At 31.5% G+C, this 23,708-nt stretch overlaps 1 protein-coding gene and 2 long non-coding RNA genes across 4 annotated transcripts in view; 1 reads left to right on the forward strand and 2 right to left on the reverse strand.

Moving 5' to 3' along the window:
• LOC127733329 (uncharacterized) overlaps window positions 1-23,708 on the reverse strand; it is a 166,241-nt gene that overhangs the window by 133,565 nt on the left and 8,968 nt on the right. The gene's annotated exons all lie outside the window — the stretch shown is intronic.
• Window positions 1-23,708, reverse strand: part of LOC127733290 (OTU domain-containing protein 7B-like) — a 54,804-nt gene that overhangs the window by 10,490 nt on the left and 20,606 nt on the right. For both annotated transcript variants that reach the window (XM_052242646.1, XM_052242647.1), the window contains 7 exons: window positions 19,058-19,351; window positions 13,829-14,065; window positions 12,871-13,095; window positions 4,076-4,174; window positions 3,161-3,288; window positions 2,414-2,550; window positions 1,795-2,090 (listed from right to left, as the gene is read on the reverse strand). In XM_052242646.1, coding sequence (XP_052098606.1) covers window positions 1,795-2,090; window positions 2,414-2,550; window positions 3,161-3,288; window positions 4,076-4,174; window positions 12,871-13,095; window positions 13,829-14,065; window positions 19,058-19,351 — 1,416 coding nt within the window. The remainder of the gene's footprint in view (window positions 1-1,794; window positions 2,091-2,413; window positions 2,551-3,160; window positions 3,289-4,075; window positions 4,175-12,870; window positions 13,096-13,828; window positions 14,066-19,057; window positions 19,352-23,708) is intronic.
• On the forward strand, window positions 11,637-22,887 carry LOC127733336 (uncharacterized). The gene is made up of 2 exons (XR_007997086.1): window positions 11,637-11,730; window positions 22,722-22,887. It is a non-coding gene; the product is annotated as an uncharacterized LOC127733336 (long non-coding RNA).

The raw sequence follows: 23,708 nt of genomic DNA on the forward strand, positions 1-23,708 counted from the left end.
CCATTCACTTAAACTAAAGTTAGAGTGCGAAAACCAATGTGTCTTCTACCAATGACGACTACGACGCCAACGTCATACCAATATACAACCGCAAAAAATTTTTGCGGTCATATAAAATTGACATCATAATCATGCCTAAAATTAAAACACTTTCATCAGCCATATTAAATAGTAATATCTAAAAATAAAATTCCTTCACATACATAATCATGGCTAAAATTAAATAATTTTCAAAATAGAAAATGACATCATAATCATGCCTAAAATTAAAAAGCCTCCATCAGCAACATTAAATAGTAATAACTCAAAATAAAATTCCTTCACATACATAATCATGGCTATAATTAAATTACCTTTATTAAACATTTTTAAAATAGTAACTCCTAAAAATGAATTGACAGCTAATCACCTAAAGACAATATATTTCTTTATAAATAATTTACAAGCAGTGTAAGGGAGGTAATTTGACAATATGTGTTTGAATTACCTCCCTTACACTGCTTTAAAATTATGTTTTGTACTTGAGTAATAGTCGATTAACCTGGAAACCCTTGTTTTTCCCCCTTTTTTGCCCCTAATTCCTAAACAGTTTGAGCCATAACCCCCCAAAGCAAATTCTTACCCTTTGTGATATGGTAACTTGTGGTATCATTTCAGAGAGATCCATACACCATTTCACAAGTTATTGTCTGGAAACTAGAAAAATGCTTATTTGGGCCCCATTTTGGCCCCTAATTCCTGAACTGTTAGGACCATAACCCCAAAATCAATCCCAACCTTCCTTTTGTGGGTATAAAACTTATTGTAAAATTTCATAGAAATCCATACACTTAAACAAGTTATTGTCTGGAAACCAATGCATCTTCGGAAGACGACGACGTGATACCAATATAAAAAAAATTTAATACAAATTTTACAAGTCCGTTCTAGCCTAGAATTTATATCCCAGTAAATGTACGTAATGGGCTCTTGGTATACACCCTGTACAGTACTGTTCATAAAATTGCGATATATGTACTGTTCCTTCTCTTTGTCATGTCTAGATTGAGGTGCACACTCATCGATACTTCTTATTTTATTATATGTTATTGTTTGTAATTTGAATATAATAGATAGAAAAACCATCACATTTTGAACGTTTATTTCCTGTTTGTTTCAAGAACATTTATCTCCATGTTTGTCCAAATTGTAAATGCAAAGGACTTATAAAGATTAAGCAAGTATATTTGAACCAGGTAAGTTTCGCTAAAATAGGCTTTTGAAAATACAGGTGAACAAATAAATCCGGGCTATAATGTCTGCGCAAAAATATCCTGTACCCGCAATTTCTGTTCGTCATTATTTTAATAAAATAATCAAAAACAGATCAAATTTACCTTTTATTTCAAAATGTTTTTCTTTTGTACCTGTACTGTTTATAAAAATTAAACAAACAAATAAATAAGCCTAACTTTTGGAAAATCAAATACTTTATTTATTTAAAAAGTATTTAAAAAGTTTTGGATGCACTGCTGAGTTACCAACATGTGAACAGTAAATGACTTCTAAATAACAACAGAAAGATACATGTCATAAGCATATCCTCATTTGAATTTCAAAGTCACGGAAAAAGAAATTAGGTGTCTGACAGATCCAAAAACGCTTCCACACTTCAACAAACTGGCATTTGTTTCTTTTTACAAGGGAGAGTGTTAAAAAGAAGAAGGTTGTTTCCGAGTTATATGAAAGTAAAATAAAATCAAATTTCCACCTTTGTTTTAATGGTTGTATTTAGAGTAAGTATTCTATACTTACACGGAAGACTAGGCTTATCTTTCTGAGATTTCTCTTTTTCCATGGGAACAAGAGCAGAAAAATGTGCAGCATCATATGTCAACAATAATGGTGACCTATAACAAGTGGCTGGATTACATTCTAAGGGGAGATAAATCCCTCCAAAAGGTATTGGTGCTAAAGCGTCACCATGAGTATCCTTCAGCATGGTATCTGCTACAATAATTATGGCACGCTGTAAAACATGAGCCAGGACAAAGACATGGAATTCCTCTAAACTTTCATAAACAACTGGGTCTACATCATCACCAGAATTGCTGAAAAAACAAAAACATTTTTACCGGTAATATAAAAGGAATCTCAAACAAGTTAACTTCTAAATTGAGTCTTCTTATTTATCTTTTTTTAAGTATTGCATATGTTATATATCACTGAATCCTCTTACATATTCAGGCCAGTATTTCATTTTGCCAAGTATTACCTGGTAAAACCCAAGTTTTTCCCGTAATTCAACTGGGCTGGGCAATACCCTGGTTTGTTTTTAGACTGTTGTTTGATTTTATATCATTATGTGTGTCTACAATTGAGTATATTGAAACTTTTTAGCTGTATTGGAATCTTTATTCTGTTCAGGTCTTACCTATTCGTTACAGGGCTGTCACAACAGCTGCTATTCCTTCGGTTATTCCAAGGAAATGATCTTGGAGTTGATGATGCTAACTTTAACACACTATTCCATTCTTTTTGCCATTCTTCTTCAGAAAATACTAAACCATACTATAAAATAGAAAATTTTGAAAAAAATTATGCATTTAACGACAGAAACATACAATATATGCACAGATTGACTCTTCATGTTTATTTTTTTAATTACAAACAGCTGCCTTTTTGTTTTTATAAAGGTCTCCCGGTAAACTTATAGGAAAAGCTGCATCTCAAGAAAATCTCAAAGAATCAACAATACAGAAAAAAAGACTCATGAATTGAAGAAAAACTGACTAAATAATGTAAAAAAATGAAGAAAAGACAAACAGTTTACAAAACACTACATAAACAAGAATGTGTCCATAGTACACGGATGCCCCACTCGCACTATCATTTTCTATGTTCAGTGGACCGTGAAATTGGGTCAAAACTCTAATTTGGCATTAAAATTAGAAAGATCTTATTTTAGGGAACATGTGTACTAAGTTTCAAGTTGACTGGACTTCAACTTCATCAAAAACTACCTTGACCAAAAACTTTAACCTGAAGCGGGACGGACAAACAAACGAACGGACGGACGCACAGACCGAAAAACATAATGCCCCTCTACTATCTTAGGTGGGGCCTAAACATTCCCAGCCTATATCAGTGGTCATAAAAATCAGTCATAGTCATTACATACCTGTAAATTTAGTTGTGTCTGATGCCATCTCCATCTTCTTTTAAGTGCTGTACAATATGGTTTACATGTTAGCGAGTCATACAAAGCTTTCCTCAACATTAACTGTCTATCATGGATACCCAACATTGCTGTAAATCAATGAATTCAGAAAATACCTAAGATATCTTTAATTCTAATATCAATTAAACATGGATGATGGGAACAGAGAATCATGTTGCACTTAAAATTGAAATGCATGGATGCTGCATATATCTATAAATCAAATATCTATGATCTATTTTATGTACTTCTTCTCAAAAATACCTAAGTGAAAAGTACTGAATTCCATTGTCAATGACCATTTTGCTACAAAAGTTATTAACCTTATATATAGCTATAGCTTGCTTTTTATCATTCCAACTTGACGAGAAAAATGTCTTTTTATTTGCACTTCATCTAATTCACTCAACAGGTCATTCATGAAACTTTAATCTTAAATAATCGTCAACATGAGTTGTGTATCTTCATACTAGAAGTTGTTTGAAAGTATACAAAAATTTTCTTCAAAGCTTGAATTGTGATTGATTGATTGATTGTGGTGTTTAACACCACTTTAAGCTATATTGTGGCAGTCAGTTTTTATTGGTGGAGGAAGCCGGAATGCCAAGAGAGAAAACCATTGATCTTTGGCAGGAAAACTGACAATCCTAGTCAATTAAGATGGAGTGTAAGGCACCTGCAATGTGAAGGGTTCAAACTCCAGTGATGACAGGCTAGTGATACAGTAGATGAACTACTTAGACCACTGGGCCACGGCCCTACTTGGATTGTGTAAGGATGTTACTGAAAATCTAATCAAAAGAACACTACCTTTTTGGCACACACAATAACTTAAAAAAAATAAAATCTTAGTTTATATATAATTCTACAAATTACCAAGAGAAGCTGCATGTAAAAGACAGTTTCCATCCCCAGTGGTTGCCATGGGTATCAACCTTTGGCAAATTCCCATGTCTGCCCACCAATTTAATCTTCCTGTAATTAGAATCAATATTTTAGCATAATGAACAATATTTTAGCATAATGAACTATCTATTCCTATTATTTTTCTAATTATTGAAGGTTAACAACATATCATATTTCTCCCATTTATAATAATAGCAATTTATACACTACAAAAATTGAAAATCATATGCAAATTAAACTGTCTCGCACAATAAAACATTATTTCAGTGATTGGCTAATTCCTTATGATGTCATTTTAATGATAGCTTTGTTGGGAACAGAGGTATTGTTGTCCTATCCCAAGACATGTTTTTTTTCATTTCAAAGATTGAACAACATTTGAGAAGTCTCCTTTTGTTAGATTCTGATTGATGTTATTTCTCCACTTATAATAGTTCACTTTCAACATGCTGGCTAAAGCTGCCATGTTGTAAATTAAAAATGTAGCTATTTTGAGGAAAGATATATTGTACCCAACTCACAACAGAAGGAGAAGTATAGATTATCTGGTTTACTACACATTAATAACCTAAAATACAAGTCTCAAGCCACAATGTGAACGTTTTTGGCAAGTAAACAAAGTCAACGATCAAGAAAGATTCATATTTTGACAAGTGGCTGATATTTTACTTTATCCATACACAGAACACCAGATAATCTCTTTATCGTGCTATTTTTCATCTTATCCCTCTTGCTTATACAGTTCTATGTTTGACAAAAGTAAGCTTGATAACGTCTCCTTATACTTTGTCATGTTCCTGATAACTTCTTCTCAGACATTATGATATAGCTGATAAGTTCTGCTTTTAAAAGTCTCAAAGATACATTACAGAGCAACTTTGCAGGATGATATAATGCCAAAGCAAAGAAAGGAAGGTAATCTTTATGTGTATTCCACAATTTCAACATCAGAACATGTAACAGAAACGAATTATTGGAAATCAAAAGTATTAAACAGAGCAAATGAAAAACGAAAATAATACCAAAATGGACACCACAACCTGCTGCGCAACACATATGTATCAAGAGGATAACTTTAAAATTCAACAAATTTTACAAATTTTGTCAACCAAAGTAGAATATCAAAGTAACATCATTTCAGTGCAAAAATAGTAGAGACAAGACTTATGTTTTAAAGTACATATATCAATTTTGTTATATTTGTGTCATGTTATAGCTTGAAAATACTAATAAAATTATACCCCTTTCCATGTTTTTATTCTTAAAAAAAATTTATGCATATATATTATATATTATATTACTTTTTCACTTCACAGAAAAATATAAATTTTTGTTTTTATAATAACCTTTATCAGAAAAGCATATGACCATTTTTTTTGTTTTTAAAGATATTGAATTTTGTGGTCTAAAATGTTTTTCTCAACTATTCATGTCATGATTTTACTGCATTCCTAATCCTGAAGGAAACTATCTCAGTTTTTGCATTTAATTGAAAATCTTTAAAATCATTATCAACTAACGAACTGAAATTTTTTTTATAAGATCTATAAAAAAATAAATCTTCTAAGAAAACAGTAAGACATATTTGACATCTTTTAAATTAGCATCAGATACAGATTAATGACAAAAGTAATTTGAACACAGCACAGCTTACTAAAGAAACATAAAAGTAATGCCTTCTTTGAATGTCAGTGACTCAGAAATATTAGAATTCTATAGTTCCTGATTATACAAGGTATTAGTTGTTAGATCAATAGTATTAAATCAGTAAATGTATACTTGATCTAAGTCGTGGTATTCAGAAATATATAATTAGAGAAACCATTCATTTATGTCGATGAACCAAACACGAACACTAGTACTAGCTGATTATTCCAAAATGTCAAGTCATGAATAAATAGTACAAAAGTGTGTCAACTTTTATTTTTAGAGAAAGATATTACATCTTTATATGATAATTTACAACTTTTTCTTCTTTTTTTTATTTTAAGTTACAAAAAATTGTTTTTTTTAATATAAAATACTGTGCATTTATTATTATTTGTGGGGTACCAATCTTTGTGGATTTCTTAGGTAAAGGTTAAGCACAAAGGACAAGATTCACTTTAGGCCTAAAATGGCCTTGAATTTCAACTTCATCAAAAAATTTCAAAATCACCATAATTTGGTTCTAAAATGGATCTATTTCAAAGGCCTTACTTCTTTGTTAAAATAAATCTCTTCATAATTCTACATTCTTGGCTTCAAAATCAGCACATTTTAGATATATTGTCAATAAACGATGATTTTGTGCATTTTTCCGATATAAAAGCTTGAGGAAACCCTTGGTCGCAACCTAGGATCCAAAATGTTCTGTAATCAAAAGTTGCCAATGATGATATCGAATCCCTAGACACAAAAACAAACAATAATGTGTCCATAGTACACGGATGCCCCACTCGCAGTATCATTTTCTATGTTCAGTGGACCGTGAAATTGTGGTCAAAACTCTAATTTGGCATTAAAATTAGAAAGATCATATCATAGGGAACATGTGTACTAAGTTTCAAGTTGATTGGACTTCATTTCATCAAAAACTACCTTGACCAAAAACTTTTACCTGAAGCGGGACAGACGGATGGACAGACAAACAGATGCACAGACCGAAAAACATAATGCCGCTAGGTGGGGCATAAGAATCATGGGTGGCAGCCAAAGTAAATTATGCTAAAAACTGTTAATAAAATGCTTCGCTGGGCGCAGCTTGATACGACCGCAGAGGTCGAACCCAGAACAGTTGGGGCAAGTATGGACACAACATTCAAGCTTGATACAGCTCTGAATTTGGATTGTGATTAAATATTTGACACAGCATAGGTTTCTGACACAGAAAGAATGTGGTCTAAGAACTTGAATTTTTTTAATTTACCTATTATGGTCCAATGTCCAAAATCAAAATACATGTTTAGATTCAGCATATCAAAGAACCCCATTTTTCAATTTTTGTTGAAATCAAACAAAGTTTAATTTTGGACCCCAATTTGGACCAACTTGAAAACTGGGCCAAAAATCTAAAATCTAAATACATGTTTAGATTCAGCATATCAAAGAACCCCAAGAATTCAATTTTTGTTAAAATCAAACTAAGTTTAATTTTGGACCCTTTGGACCTTAATGTAGACCAATTTAAAAAACAGGACCCAAAATTAAAAATCTAAATACACGGTTAGATTTGGCATATCAAAGAACCCCAATAATTCAATTTTTGATGAAATCAAACGAAGTTTAATTTTGGACCCTTTTGACCTCAATATGAACCAATTTGATAGCGGGGTCCACAAATAAAAAATCTAAATACATGGTTAGATTCAGCATATCAAAGAACCCCATATATTCAATTTTTGTTGAAATCAAACAAAGTTTAATTTTGGACCCCAATTTGGACCAACTTGAAAACTGGGCCAAAAATCAAAAATCTAAATACATGTTTAGATTCAGCATATCAAAGAACCCCATATATTCAATTTTTGTTGAAATCAAAAAAAGTTTAATTTTGGACCCCAACTTGGACCAACTTGAAAACTGGAATCTAAAATCTAAACATATGTTTAGATTCAGCATATCAAAGAACCCCAAGAATTCAATTTTTGTTAAAATCAAACTAAGTTTAATTTTGGACCCTTTGGACCTTAATGTAGACCAATTTAAAAAACAGGACCCAAAATTAAAAATCTAAATACACGGTTAGATTTGGCATATCAAAGAACCCCAATAATTCAATTTTTGATGAAATCAAACGAAGTATAATTTTGGACCCTTTTGACCTCAATATGAACCAATTTGATAGCGGGGTCCACAAATAAAAAATCTAAATACATGGTTAGATTCAGCATATCAAAGAACCCCATATATTCAATTTTTGTTGAAATCAAACAAAGTTTAATTTTGGACCCCAATTTGGACCAACTTGAAAACTAGGCCAAAAATCAAAAATCTAAATACATGTTTAGATTCAGCATATAAAGAACCCCATATATTCAATTTTTGTTAAAATCAAACAAAAGTTTAATTTTGGACCCTTTGGACCTTAATGTAAACCAATTTGAAAACTGGACCCAAAATTAAAAATCTAAATACATGGTAAGATTCGGCATAACAAATAAATAAATGTGGTCAAAGATTTTACAAATCTAATGCGCCATACTGTGCAATTAAAGATTACTTCTTGAAATTTTTCAATATTTAAAATTTGAAAAAAAAAAAATATTTGAAGAATAATTCTTTTTAATTTCTGAAATCTGAAATGAGAAAAAATTGACCCCCCACAATTTCTTTTTACCCTCCCCCCCCTTTTTTCCCCCAAAAAATTCTTTCCCTCAAGATATGGTCATAATCTCAATTCAAATTTCCAATGGAGTTTGCAACCATAATTACCCATTTAAATTTACCATAGTGCTAACTTAACCTATTTTATAATAGAATTTAAAATATAGTGTCAAATCTTTCATATGGATTTTTTTTGTAAAAAAAAAAGATGCAACATTTGCAGATATTTTTACTGGTCTTCCTTTATAAATATGCATTTCTTTCAACATAATTTAAAAGCAGTGTAAGGGAAGTAACCAAAACATTGTATTTGGATTACCTCCCTTACACTGTTTTAAATTATCTTAATGTTCATTAATCATTACTTTATACATAATTTAAAAGCAGTGTAAGGGAGATAATTTCAATGATGTATTTGATTTATCTCCCTTACACTGCTTTAAATTATGTTTTGTACTAAAGTATTTGTCCATTAACCAGGACAACCTTGTTTTTCCCCCTTTTTTGCCCCTAATTCCTAAACGGTTTGAGCCATAACCCCCCCAAAGCAAATCCTAACCATCCCTTTGTGGTATGGAAACTTGTAGTATAATTTCAGAGAGATCCATACACCGTTCCACAGTTATTGTCTGGAAACTAGAAAATGCTTATTTTTTGCCCCTTTTTGGCCCCTAATTCCTTAACTGTTGGTACCATAACCCCCAAAATCAATCCCCACCTTCCTTTTGTGGTATTGAACCTTATGGTAAAATTTCAAAGAGATCCATTCACTTAAACTAAAGTTAGAGTGCGAAAACCAATGTGTCTTCGGACGACGACGCCAACGTCATACCAATATACGACCGCAAAAATTTTTTTGCGGTCGTATAAAAACTATTGAGAAAAGACTAGTCTGCCTGGGGTCATGATAATGTACTTGGGTAGGGTGACATGTCTCCTGCATAATGTTACCTTGTGGGGTAGTGTGAGATAAAACTGACTGTTACCTTGTGGGCTAGTGTGAGATAAAACTGACTGTTTCCTTGTTAGTTAGTGTGAGATAAAACTCACTGTTACCTTGTGAGCTAGTGAGAGATAAAACTGACTGTTAACTGCAAGCTGGTGTGAGATGAAAACTGACTGTTAACATTACCAGTGTGAGATAAAACTGACTATTACCTTGTGATCTAGTGTGAGATAAAACTGACTTTGACTGTTGATCTAGGACAAAGCAGGAAATATTCATATTGCAATAACATGTTACTGTTGTGATTATTCATGAAATATTTGCTGGTGAACATTAACCACCTATCAATGGGTCAAAAACCATGTATTCCTTTAATCAATGTAACTGGTCATATTGCTATTTCAAGAAGGGACAGAACTTACCTATTAGAGCTGTTCAAGACAGCAGAGAATCCTAATATAAACATTATAAAGATACATGTATAAAATGCATGCAGAGAAGATGTTCCAGGTTTGCTAATAAAAATAAACTGTTGACACAGAGATATGTCTCACCTTTTTATAATTTTGATTATGTAATGCAAATATTGAATCCAAATAGCAATATTTATCCATGTATACTATGCAAAACATTCAAAGTCAATGAACCATGACTTAAGGTGCAGGACCAAATAATCTCCATGGCAATGAGAAATGCCAATGCTTATAAAACTGCATACCAAATACTATTAACTATAATTAACTGGTTTCCTTAAAAACTAACCTAAACACAAACTTCAACTTGTAAACAATGTAAAAGTTTCAAAGTCAATGAACCTTGATAGGGGTGGGGCCAAATAATCTCAATGGAAAAGAAGACTTGCAAATGCTAATACTATCATTGACTTTTAACACTAGCGGTTCGTCTTAAACTATCTAATCACAAACTTTAACATGTAAACTATGCAAAACATTCAAAGTGAATAGACAATGACTTAAGAAGCAAGCCAAATGATCTCCATGGAAATGAGATGTGCCAATGCTTATGCATCTGTATACTAAATATCATAGACCTACCACTAGGGGTTCCCTTTAAACTGACCTAATCATAAACTTATATATGTTAAGTTAGCAAAAAAATTAAAGTCAAAAGACCATGACTGAGGGGAAGGGGCCAAATAGTCTTCATGAAAATGAGATGTGCCAATGCTAATACAACTGCATACCAAATATCATTGACCTACCACTAGTGGTTCTCTATAAATTGACCTAATCACAAACTAATACATTGTTGATGCAGAGCTGCAGCCGCCCGAAACAGCATACCTAAGTTTCGCTTTGACTCCGTCAAGGAGAGACAAAAATAGCATTAGCTTCAATCAAACTTTTAAAATACCTTAAAAACTAACCACATTTTTTAAACTGTTAGAGCTTAGAAACAAGCTGTCCTATATAAGCAAGTTTCTATCACAACTAATATGGATATCATCAAGGGTGCAGGTATGGACAAAATTTTGAAATCATATAATAACCAATACCCAAGTCTTTTACCAAATATATTCTGAATTTCTTATTATTATTTAGTATTGTCCTGTAGTATTGTTAATATCTAGTGTTATAAAATGGTTACCAAAACATGTCAACTATTGATATACTATTTAAATGGTTTCCTTTCTTTAAAATTAATTCCATTTCCTTTCATTCAATATAAATACAGTTTCCTTTTCTAAATTAACATGCATTTACCTACTTTCATTTCTAAATCTTTCATTAAAGTACATGTCAGCTGAATTTTAAGAATTGCATATAGTTATTATATATCTAAATTATCTTGTCTATGGTTGACCGAACATATTTTAAATCTTTGACCGTTTGCACATAATTTGAGTTATTGTTGGTCTGAATATTATTGTCAGAGTACAAGATTTATATACCATAATGGTTTGTTCTGAAAACAAATAAAATACATAAAAACTTAATATTTAGATCAATTTACCATTATACATAAGAATAGCGAACATTTAGTATAGCCTTAGTTTGCATGCTTTTGTATAGTTCTTTTTTCTTGAAAGTTTTTAAATGTACATTATTCAGTCAAACCTTGTTATGTCGAAGTTAAGGAAACATGACATAACTATTTGACTTATCTGAAATTCTAGTCAACCACAGGACGTTAGTTACATTATAATTTCCTAATATTGTAACTTGTGTTTTCAACCTGGTGTTTTTTATATTCCAAACATCTTTCATATATTCAAATCTATATGCAACAATACTTTAAAAATGAAATTTATTTAATAATAAACTGCTTCGCTGAGCGCAGCTGGATACGCCCGCAGAGGTCCAACCCTGAACAGTTGGGGCAAAAATGGACACAATATTCAAGCTTGATACAGGTCTGAATTTGGATTGCAATTAAATATTTGATATATTATAGGTTTCTGAATAAATGTAGTCAAAGAACTTGAAATTGGTTATATGAAAGATTTCTTGCTGTTGTGCAATACACTGTGCTGTAGCGTAATACTTAGTAAATCTGTTGTCAGACTATAAACAAATAAAATCTTATAACTCGGAAACATAAAATTGAAAATTTATAAAAATCTAAAGTGAGCTTACAAAAATAGATATAAACAATTTACCAAAGTTTCATAAAAAATGCTGAAAGCATTTTTGAGTTATTGTCCGAAAACTGGAAAATCCTCCTTTTTGTAATGAATAAAACCCCATAAATTGGAAACATATAGTCTGAAATTTAAAAAAATCCAAAGGGAGCTCATGTCGATAAAAATAAACAATTCACTTAAGTTTCTTGCAAATTGGTGAAATTTTTTTTGAGTTATTGTCTGAAAACTTAAAAATCCCCCCTTTTTTAATGAATAAAACCCCAAAACTCTGAAACGGTAAATCCAAAATTTATTAAAAACGAAAGGGAGCTCATGTCAATAGATATGAACAATTCACAAAAGTTTCTTGCAAATTGGTGAAATTTTTTTTTGAGTTATTGTCCGAAAAATGGAAAATCCCCCTTTTTTAATGAATAAAACCCCATAACTCGAAAACGGTAAACGGGCGTATAAAAAAAGCGACAGAGAAAATAGAACTCATCTTATTTTTACAAAGAAAAGTCAATATAAATAATGGAAGTAAACAAATTGTGAAACACCTGAGTTTGAGAGTTCCTGTTGAAGATAAATCAAGAAAAGTGCTTTGGAAGCACAACTATTATTAAGTGTTATTTTCATTTACCCCTAAGATTTAAAAATACATTGAACCAACAAGAATTTTACCAGGACTGACAAAATACATTGACAAATCAGAGTTTTCAAAACAATGAGGGTTTGCCTGTATATACATTTGATCTAAATGTAGGCACTAGTAGATTTGCATCTGAAATTATTCACTTTTTATTCTCTTTTACCTGTATAGTCAATTAATATAAGATTCAGTTCTATTTTGAAAAAAACATTCTATATTATGGTCAGTGGTTTCACCGATATACATATCGCCTTAACTCTCTTGTTATTACTATATACCTGCTTGTTCTAAAGACACCAGGGTGGAAGTCTCTATCAACTCTTTCTCAAGGAATGCCCTGAAGTCAGCAGTGTACACTGTTAGATCTGGTAACATAAACGTTTGTGTGTACAAGTGATCCTTACTATCTTCTTCAATGTCATGGAGAAGCTTGGTTTGTGTCTGCTTAACAAGTGTCTCATTTTCCATAATCTTTGATATACCTCTCTTCAAAATTTTGGGTGCTACAAAAATATCATAGAATTCTATTTCAAACGAGATTATTCTATACATTTCTTATAAGTTCAAAAGATGACATTTTAGAAGTAGGAATAATTCCAGTGCATAATTTATTAAAATCAAGAAACTCATTGTATCCAAATAAAGGTCTTGTTCAAGGTAAAATGTGACTGTGCCAAGAAAGAACTATCATCATTTGTCTATCTGATGACCGTTAAGCCAAAACTTGTCAGTGTATATATGAATATACAGATTTTCATTATTACCTCAGAGTTAAGTATTTTTGTTATTTCCTATCATCTAAAATCCTGTTCATTGGTATTATAACTTAAACAGAATAGTCAACAAAAACAAATAAATAAAACTTTTTTATATCTAAGGAATTCATACCATATCAGGCAATGAAATAAGGAAGAGGAGGAAGAGTAAAATAGATGCATCAGAAAACTTTGGCTCTATTTGTCAACCTTAGAATTTTTTTTTATTAATTTGATTGAAACATCATGTCAACATTTATAATACAAAAAGAATCTATCATATTATGTTGACAGTCTACATTTACATGATTTAGTATACTCATTGTATAATAATAACCCTTGTTGTAAAAATGGTTAGTGGCAATTTGAGTCTTCAGCAATTTCAGTTAAAAACTTTGATTTGATAAGTACATCTTAAATAAGCCATTTGTGATAAAAAAAAGTTTGTATTAAAAAAAAATCTTTTTAACATGTAACTTACAAGCTGGAGGTGATTTCATTGGCATACTGTTTTTCTGTACTTGCAGACTAGAGTTATTTCCCTTGGCAGGAGTTGCTGGTAAAAAGACGGAATCTGTACTACCAGTACTAATTCTGTTGGCACTGATATTAATTAGTGAAACATTCTGTCCGATGGCATTATGTTCAGGCTTAGAAGGAGCTGGTTTAGACAAAATTTCACTTGCAGGACGTGGAGCTACTGTTTTGTTATCATTACCTAAAACATTACAATTATATTAAAAATTTAGAGATTAATATATCTAAGAATAAAAGCAAAGACCAGTGGCATTGTTCACAAAAAATCTAAGTTGTACTGAAATGTTCTTGTCTTAAAATTTTTTTTTTTCTCATAATATTTTTTTGTGAAAAGAGCCACAGTAATACTTTTCATTTGAAAACACAATGTCTTATCCAGTTAAATGTAAAGACTGGCATAGTTATAAATTTCACAATCTTAAAGAATGACTGACGCATCTGAATTTATAATGCTGCTTAAATCTATTGTCAAGATGAAAAAAATCAGCTAGAGAGCACTAATGCTTTAGTGTATGATGTGATTTATATTCAAACTAGATATGGACAATACCCCCCTCCCTTTTCTGCTCTGCCATATGCATGAGTATAGTTCCACATATTTTAGATTTGACAAAACAGTGATGTTGGCATACAACTTGAAATTGTTACGCTGTCTGTAAGACACAAATGATGCCCCCGCCTGACCATAGGAAATTATAAATTTAACACTATGTATGATAATGTAACTGTAGGAGGAGATAGCCGGACAAACTATGATCTCTTTATGCAGCTTGTACTAAAATAATAAGAAAGTCCAACTACCTGTCATTTTCGGAATATTTAAAAAAAAAAATCAAAATCCTGTGGCCATGCACAACTCCATTATGTGTTTGAACATCCTAAAAAATATTAAAGCTGTATCTCCAAAACTGTAAGAGGAGATAGCCGGACAAACCATGATCTCTTTATGCAGCTTGTACCAAAAAAATGACTAAGTCCAACTACCTGTCATTTTCAGAATATTTGAAAAAAATCAAAATCCTGTGGCCATGCATTATGTGTATGAACATTCTACAAAATATTAAAGTTGTACCTCCAAAACTGTAGGAGGAGATAGCTGGGCAAAAATGTATCCTAATCCGGACGGACAACAGGGGTAAATTAATATGCCCCTCGTCATTTTGTCGCAGGGGCATAAAAAGGCAATGTAAATAAAACAAATCAATGATAAATTTTTGACAATCAAAATCCAATAACTGTGGATCAACATATCTGAAACCCCTAAAAATCAAATGATAGCTTCCTTCATAGCTCTATTTCCAAATCTTAAAATATCCTGCAAAACTATAAAATAGGTGCACACACTGAAATGACTCGCCTTCTTTACTGTTCGATATTGATTTTTTGCTAAAAGTCTATAAAATAAAGGTTTTACTAGAACTATCACCTAAACTTAACATTATCATTTTTATTATGTAAATTCGGTCAAGGTCAGATTAACCCTGCCAGATGGACATGTACAACTTTCAATCCTTCCATAAACCAAAAAATAGTTAACCTATTGCTAATAGAATCAGACCTTACCACAAAACCTTAATATTGACCAATAAACCATGAAAATGAGGTCAATGTCAGATGATACCTGTCAAACAGATATGTACACTTACAATCATTCCTAAACTATATTTGACCTTTTTTATGGTATCCATCAAAAGGACCAAAATACTGAAATTAACATTGACTAATTTACCATGAAAACAAGGTCAGGGTCATAAGATACCTGCCAGACAGACTTGTACAGCTTACATGTACAATCATTCCATGCACTATGTATAGATATATGCTCAAGGACATTTTGTGGCACAAGCATAACAAATTACAGATTATAAGTTATATGGTTTTCTACTGAACCCATACGGATCCATAGAGGGTTAGTAAAATCCATAGGGGGTGAGGCCGAAGTCCGAATCTCCTATAGATTTAACTAACCCTCTATGGAACCGTAGGGGGTCAGTAGTGAACCGTATAACGAATTTATCGCACACAGGACTGTTCCTGCTAAGTTATGTATAAAAATAAGCAATGAAATACAAAAACATTAATCGATGACGTCACCATTAATAGTAAGCATGACGTCATCAACCCCACATGAAATCTACTGACCCCCTACGTATCCACCAGGGGTCACCATGTGACAGCGTTAAACCAATCATAACGCCATAGTTTACCCGAGATGCAATAAGCAAATATATTTTATCTGTTTTTATCACTTTATGGATAACATATTTTATCTATTGTAAAAAGTGTTTAAATCATTTTGCCAAAACAAATGCTTGAAAAGAACAGGATACATGTATGGTTTTATGAAACTGAAGTTATCTTTCCTATTTTTTGTACTGATCAGAATTTATCACATTTCTTCCATTTTCCTTGATAACTCTATCTACCAAAGTTTTATCAATTCATGAATTGCTACATCAATTAATTACTCAGTTTACCTAAATAAATAATTAACTACTCGAAATTGATTTTCTGATCAACTTTCTAAAATCATGAAAATTTTTGCCATCAGAACTGAAAAACAACCCTGAATTAGAAAAAGAACTTTGACTACCACCTACAATCTTTATTTGTTAAATCATTCCATTAATTGTAAAGTATCTTTTAAAATAATTAATAGATCATTTGACATAGCAATGATGAATAGATCTTTTTTCTATTATCTTGTTTACATTCCATCGAAAGTATTTTTTAATATCAAATCAATTATACAAAGATGAATTACAGATCAATTGATGCTCAAATTATAAACAATTCATTGTTTTCTAATGCCAAATATGATTTCTATCAAATATATTATTTTTCAATTACTGACACATGTTTTACAATTACACTGTTGAATAAGTGTTCCTATAGACTGAGGAATATTAAAGTTTATATGTCTTTCCTAATTCCCCCATTTGCCATATGGTTCTTGAACATTTACTTCAGATCTAGAATTCTACAGCTTATTGTGTGCATTTAATGTTTCAATTGATCTGAGTTGCAAATAATAGGCATTATATTCATATAGGCCTGTTTATTCAAAGGATGCTGATACATTAGGCTTCATTTTCATGGGCTGTTGCCCCTAAACACTTGTTCCACAATGCATTTATGATTAAGCAATCGTTTCTATTCAACAACTTGAGAAAAATACAAAAATGTTGCTTTGATAATTTTTATACATTCTAAATCAGTATCCAATTTAAACTTGAAAAAGTACAGTTTTTCCAAAGCATTTATATAACCTGGATATAAATATCGAAATCCTACTAAGACAAGCACTTTAGATAATTCTTAAGCAAGCATTAAAACATGAATAAGCACCCAATGAATGACTTAAACTGTCAAATTGTGTAAAATAACCATTTAGACATGTTGTATCCTATACATTTAACTGCTGTTGGAGACAGTATGTTGACATCTAGATGTCTTTAGACTTTTTGTGTATGGTAGTTGAGTTGTTAAATTGATGTAAATAGATATAAGAAGATGTGGTATGAGTGCCAATGAGACAACTCTCCATCCAAGTCACAATTTGTAAAAGTAAACCATAACCTGACATTGATGTAAACCTGACATCTTCTACTATTTAAGAGCACCAAAGCTAAATTCATCCAGTTTAAATAGCTACTCTATATGCTAAGAACAAATGCCTAATTTTCTGGAAACTGTTAAAGGATTAAAACTGTTCAGAGTTCTGGTAATCAGAAAAAAATTTCAGATCTGTTTCAAATACAATTTTGTCTGCTATTTGAGTAAAAAAGACTTGTGCTTCTGCAGTGCAAAGACCAGACGCAGCTCCAGCCATTTTGAAAAGGGGGTGGGGTTCCAACTCCCAGAACACCATGAAAAGTTCACATAATTAAAAAAAAAAATGGAAAAAGAGGGTGTTTAAACCCACGGAACACCCCCGGAAACTGCCATTGAAGACATCTATAACAAGTCATTGTGTCCCTAGGTCAGCATGTATCCCTCATATTATTACATTTTCATGCTCAGTGAACTTTGAAATGGGGGTCAAATCTGTAAAAAGTAAAATAACAAAAATACCGAACTCCAAGGAAAATTCAAATCGGAAAGTCCCTTATCAAATGGCAAAATCAAAAGCTCAAACACATCAAACAAATGGAAAACAACTGTTATATTCCTGACTTGGTACAGGCATTTCCTAATGTAGAAAATGGTGGATTAAACCTGGTTTTATAGCTAGTTAAACCTCTCACTTGTGTGACAGTCGCATAAAATTCCATTATATTGACAATAATGTGTGAACAAAACAAACAGATATAAAAGGTAAAAATGACAAAAATAGGGGTACAGCAGTCAACATTGTGTTATAATCTTAATCACTATAAAAACAAACAAATATGTCAACAAAGAAAAACAAAATGGCATATAGACAAAGAACATAAGTAAAAATGAAAGACAAGAATACAAAAAATGACCACAGCACAACAACACAATGGCGGGATGTGTACCGAGCCACGCCAAAAGAATATTACCAAAAATGGACTAAACAGTAAAGGTAAATAATTTTCAAAGACAATAAAAGAACACTATAACACGTAATCAAGATGATAAACTCAAACAACATCAGTACCTAGAATCTATACTTTAAGACCATCATGTATTATTTTTGAAGTTGATACAGAATATTTATCAACAAGGTCTTTGGTATCTTCTGATGAACTTTTTTAGAAAAAGGATGAGACGTTCTTTGACATAACCCTGGATCATCAAGCTTCTGCTCAGACACTGGTAATGCCTAATGGCATATAATTTTAAAAATTCACTTAATATAATGAACATGTTTTAAGTTTCAAGTTGATGTAACCACAACTTCATGGTAAACTACCTTACCCAAAACTTTAACCAGAGAATTTACTGATTGCAAACTATCACATTTCTATGATTAGTGAACAATAAAAAAAGGGGGCAAACCCATTATTAGGCATGCATGCATACAATTCAAACAGATCACATCATAACTAATATGTGTAAAACATTTCAAGTTGTTGTGAGTTAAACTTCATGGTAAACTTCCTTATACAAAAACCTGATACATCTGACAGATGAACACACAGACATAATGCCTAACACCATAGTCAGGGCATAAAAAGCATACCAGAAAATCCAACTACAAGTATACCTGAATTAACTTTTATTGGTTGACTCAGTGGTCTACCTGCTGGACCTTGACTAGACCAGGCTCCTACTGCTGGTTTTTCCATATTACTTGGTCTTACAGTTGCTGGTGCTTGTATGTGGCCAGATTTAGCTGTTGCATGACCTATTCCCGTCCTGACATGTTCTACAGGAATGGGTCGAAGTGTTGGCCTAAGCTGGCTGTTAGAAGGAGTAGGTGGATAGTATGGTCGGATTCTACCAACTCGGACAAGTTCATCAAACAATCTAATGGCTTGATTTTGATCCCAGTCTGCTTCTGAAATATAAATTACAAACCAATTTGTTATATACAATTTTCCATAATCTATTTATTGCCTGCCGATCTAGACACAACTCTTTCTTTTTATATGTACTTTTACACTGAAAATTTTTTCACAGCCTACATATCATTTACTTGAGTTTTGAGGTATTATGAAAAAAAACCCTCAATATTTCATTTGACTTCAAAAAGTTTTTACAATGCACGCTGTCAGTCTTCCATAAATTACTGTATCACTGTTTAGAAATATGACCAAACTTAAATATCCTATGATATCATTTATTTTACTTATGGTTGCTATAGTTATCACAGGAATCCTATATTCTTATTCTGATCATTTTTTTCAATTTGAATTAGGTGTGCAATTTTGTTTTCATTTCAATTTTAACCTTTTGTGGTATAGATTTGATCTATTAGCAAATAAGAAAAACACCCCCCCCCCCTTTTTTTTAAATTGAAAAAATGTGAAATAAAAAGTCGTGGCAGATGGACAATGTTGAGGTTAACGAAGATGGAGAACTCATGATCAAAAATATCTATATTATGTCTTAACCTGAACTACTTTTAGTCTAAAATGGCCATGTACTTTTTTAGGAATTTGTACACATATTTGAAAAAAAATATCCATTGGCAAATAAATATTTGTCCTTTTGGTGATGACAAGTAAAAATACCATTTATATAAATATATCAATTACCAACAAATCTTTTGATAAACATTTATACAACCTACATTCACTTATAATTATGATATGACAAATATTAATTATAAAAGGTAAACCCACCCAATCTTTATACATAGCCTGTATCCATATGACTGATTAATGAACAACAACAGCTGATGTACTTTATACAGTTGTTCTTGATGATTCATATAACTCTTTCCACGAAAAAACTTTTAACACAAACAATACAAACTTACTAGTGTCATTTCCTTTATTTTTGTTTTTAACTTTCATTGTTGTAAAATTTTGATATTTTCAAAAGAGAAATTTATTTGAAAAATATACTTATATTGGGTTAAAAGTCAAACATTTATTTTGTATTCAGGCTAAAATTACTATATTAGTTCTGATTAAATATGAAGATATGTAACATAATTATGTTCATACTCATCTTAGTCAAAATATTAATTATAACTATATTCTTGAACAATTTCTAAAAAAAGACCCCTCTGACAAAATAAAATAAGTTGGAAATGTACCTGTTTCTTGGTATAGCATTTAATTTACATATGTTTACTAGTATGTTGTAATAAACTTTTATTTTCAATTATTCAAGTAAAAACCCTATTTGAATAATTAAATGGAATGAGCTTGTACATTATAGAAAAAGTACATATGTATTAATAAGTATTTGTATCAATCATGGAACCTTAAAACATATATATACAGTATACAAAACACCACCTGCTTATTACTCTTTTTATCACAATCAGCAGAATAACAAAAGGAACATAGAAGAATGAACAGAAAAAATATCAATTAAAAAAAATCACTTAACTCTATAATATGAGTATTATAGATGGCAAAACCACAGGTAAAAGTACTTATTAATACCATATCAAAGATAGCTACCAATTACTGAAAGCAACCTCAAAAAGCTCATTTAATCACATGGTAATACTAGCTAGCTTAAACTCTGTATGACAGATGGCTTTTAAATAACTGAACTGAAAAACTAGAGCATATACTCTCTGCACTTCTAATCCTTGACCTGGATGATAAATCACAAATGTGAATGAGTTTTTATTGAGCTCCTGGTGACCTATTGTAAAAGTTATTATCATTGAGATTCCATGATAGAACTGTCAGAATGTAAACAACATTCTTGGTATAATTTCTCCAATATCCTTCAATATATTCCAATTACAAAATGTAGCTCTGTCTACAGAAAGAGGCTCAAAATGGAAAGCATAGTCCACTAGTTCTCCACATGCCAAAGAATTAATACAAATATGGAATTATCCCATACGTAATCAACCTGATTTTTTCCTCCTTAGGCAACAGTACTAACATTTTCTAAATTAATCACTCAAAAACTTGGACAAAACAGATATGTGTGATACTATAGCATACTTTATTATTCTGTTTTAGAAAGTGAAGGCAATTGGTGCATGACCATCTTCGAACGGAGTTTTTTTTATAGTATCCATGGCCATTTTACATCAAATTTATGACAATTTGGAATTCTGAGGAAAAAATTTCAATGTGTTTCAAAATTTATATATGTAAATATGCACACTGCAGTTATTCATAAAAAAAATAAAAAATATAGTATACCCTTTAATACATCCAATCACAGCACTCCAAAGTTGACTAATCCTTCACCTGCCTTGAATAGACAAAGGGCCAACCTAAAGCTGGGAAAAAAGGGTCATGGAAGAATTAATACACTAACCTAATACTAAATTAGGTTAGTGTAAGACAGACTTACAGGATTAAAAAAAAAATTACCAATTCAACTAGTTGATACTATATGTGAGGCATAAATGTTGAAAAGGGAGGGGCTTGGAATGTTGAACTTAGTAGCACAGTTTTATTAGTAGTAGTGTGCATCAATACCCTATTATAGTTCTTTAACCTTGCATTTTTAATTATTGATGATTTAGCAAATGTTTTAAATCAAATTCTAACAGTAAGTTAAGTGTGCATGATCACAGCAAATTTTTAAGTTCTAATTTTAAATAAACAGTTTGTTAAGCTTTCTTTTATGTTGCTATATTTTTTATTTTACTTCTGTCAAATTGTTTTAATTGTATTGTGGTAATTAAATCCTTTTACTAAAGGAATATTTGTGGTAAGAATGAACTCCTTTAAAAACACCAATTTCACTGCTTATCTATAATTATGCTTTTTAATAAAAACTTGAACAAAAAATGCATGCACAGGGAAAACTTGTCTGCATTCCCAATATATAGTTTGATTAATAAGGATGACTTCATCAACTTTCAAGCAGGAGAGGTTTTCAATATAACTACTAAGTGATTATGATTCAACAAATGATATTTAAAACTAGAGCTCTAAAGAGCCTGTGTCCCTCACCTTGTTCTATGTGCATATTCAACAAAGGACACTCTCCAACATTGTAGACGAGAATAGAATTCATGACAAAAATCTCTGTTATGTTGATCTTGTATAGATGATCATTTAGTCTGTTAAAAACTCTCTATCTTATTTAGGTTTTGCTCAAAAGACAAAAGAGGTAAAAAAAAATCCTCATTTAAGGGCAATCACTCCTATAAAGAGTGACAGTCTACTAAGTATATTTTTGACTTGTTAGTAGATCTTGCCTTGCTGATCATTTTTGTGATTAAAAGTGTCTATTTATCTATTATAATGTACACAATATTCAAGCTTGATACAGAGGTCTGAATTTGGATTGTAATTAAATATTTGACACATTATAGGTTTCTGACACAGAATAAATGTAGTCAAAGAACTTGATATTGGTTGTATGATTTGAATTTATATTCAATTGAAGATTTCTTGCTGTTGTGCAATACACTGTGCTGTTGCACAATACTTAGTAAATCTGTTTTCAGACTATATGCAAAGAATTAGCAAAATAAATCCCCCCCCCCCCCCCCTCCCCCTTCCAAAATAATTAATTTTGAAGAAATTTTCTTTTTGTAAAATGTGGTAAAAATTTAGAGACACCCATACACTAATTAAACACAAGATATTGTCTGAAAACTAGAAAAATGCTTGTTTTAGACCCTTTTTGGCCACTAATTCCTGAACAGTTTGGGCAATTACCCCCAGAATGAATCTCATCCTTCTTCTTGTGATATTGAACCTTATGGTACAATTTCAGAGCAATCAAAATACTTATACACAAGTTATTGTCCTGAAACTAGAAAAATGCTTGTTTTAGACCCTTTTTGGCCCCTTATTCCTTAACGGTTGGGACCATCACCCCCAAAAACAATCCCAACCTTCCTTTTGTGGTATTGAACCTTTTGGTAAAATTTCATAGAGATCCATTCCCTTAAATTAAAGTTATTGACCGGAAACCGAAACCAATTGTCTTCAGACAACGCTGACGACAACGACAACATGATACCAATATACGACCGCAAAAATTTTTTTGAGGTCGTATAAACTAGAGGCTCCCATGAGCCTGTGTCGCTCACCTGATTCTATTTTGGTTTTGGAAATCATGTAAAAATAGATTAAAATCATAACAGATACCCTAATAATGATTGAGGCCAAAATTGGTTTAATATTGGCCCCGTAATTTAATCAAAAGCAGAAGACTTTTGTAAAGTTTACAGAAATTACATAACCAATAAATTCATTGAAACTGTAGAAAATGGCATTGTGAGGACAATGACAAATCAGCTACAAAGTAAC

This window comes from Mytilus californianus, unplaced genomic scaffold (genome assembly GCF_021869535.1).
Source record: "Mytilus californianus isolate M0D057914Y unplaced genomic scaffold, xbMytCali1.0.p SCAF_3, whole genome shotgun sequence".
NCBI classification, from domain to species: domain Eukaryota; kingdom Metazoa; phylum Mollusca; class Bivalvia; order Mytilida; family Mytilidae; genus Mytilus; species Mytilus californianus.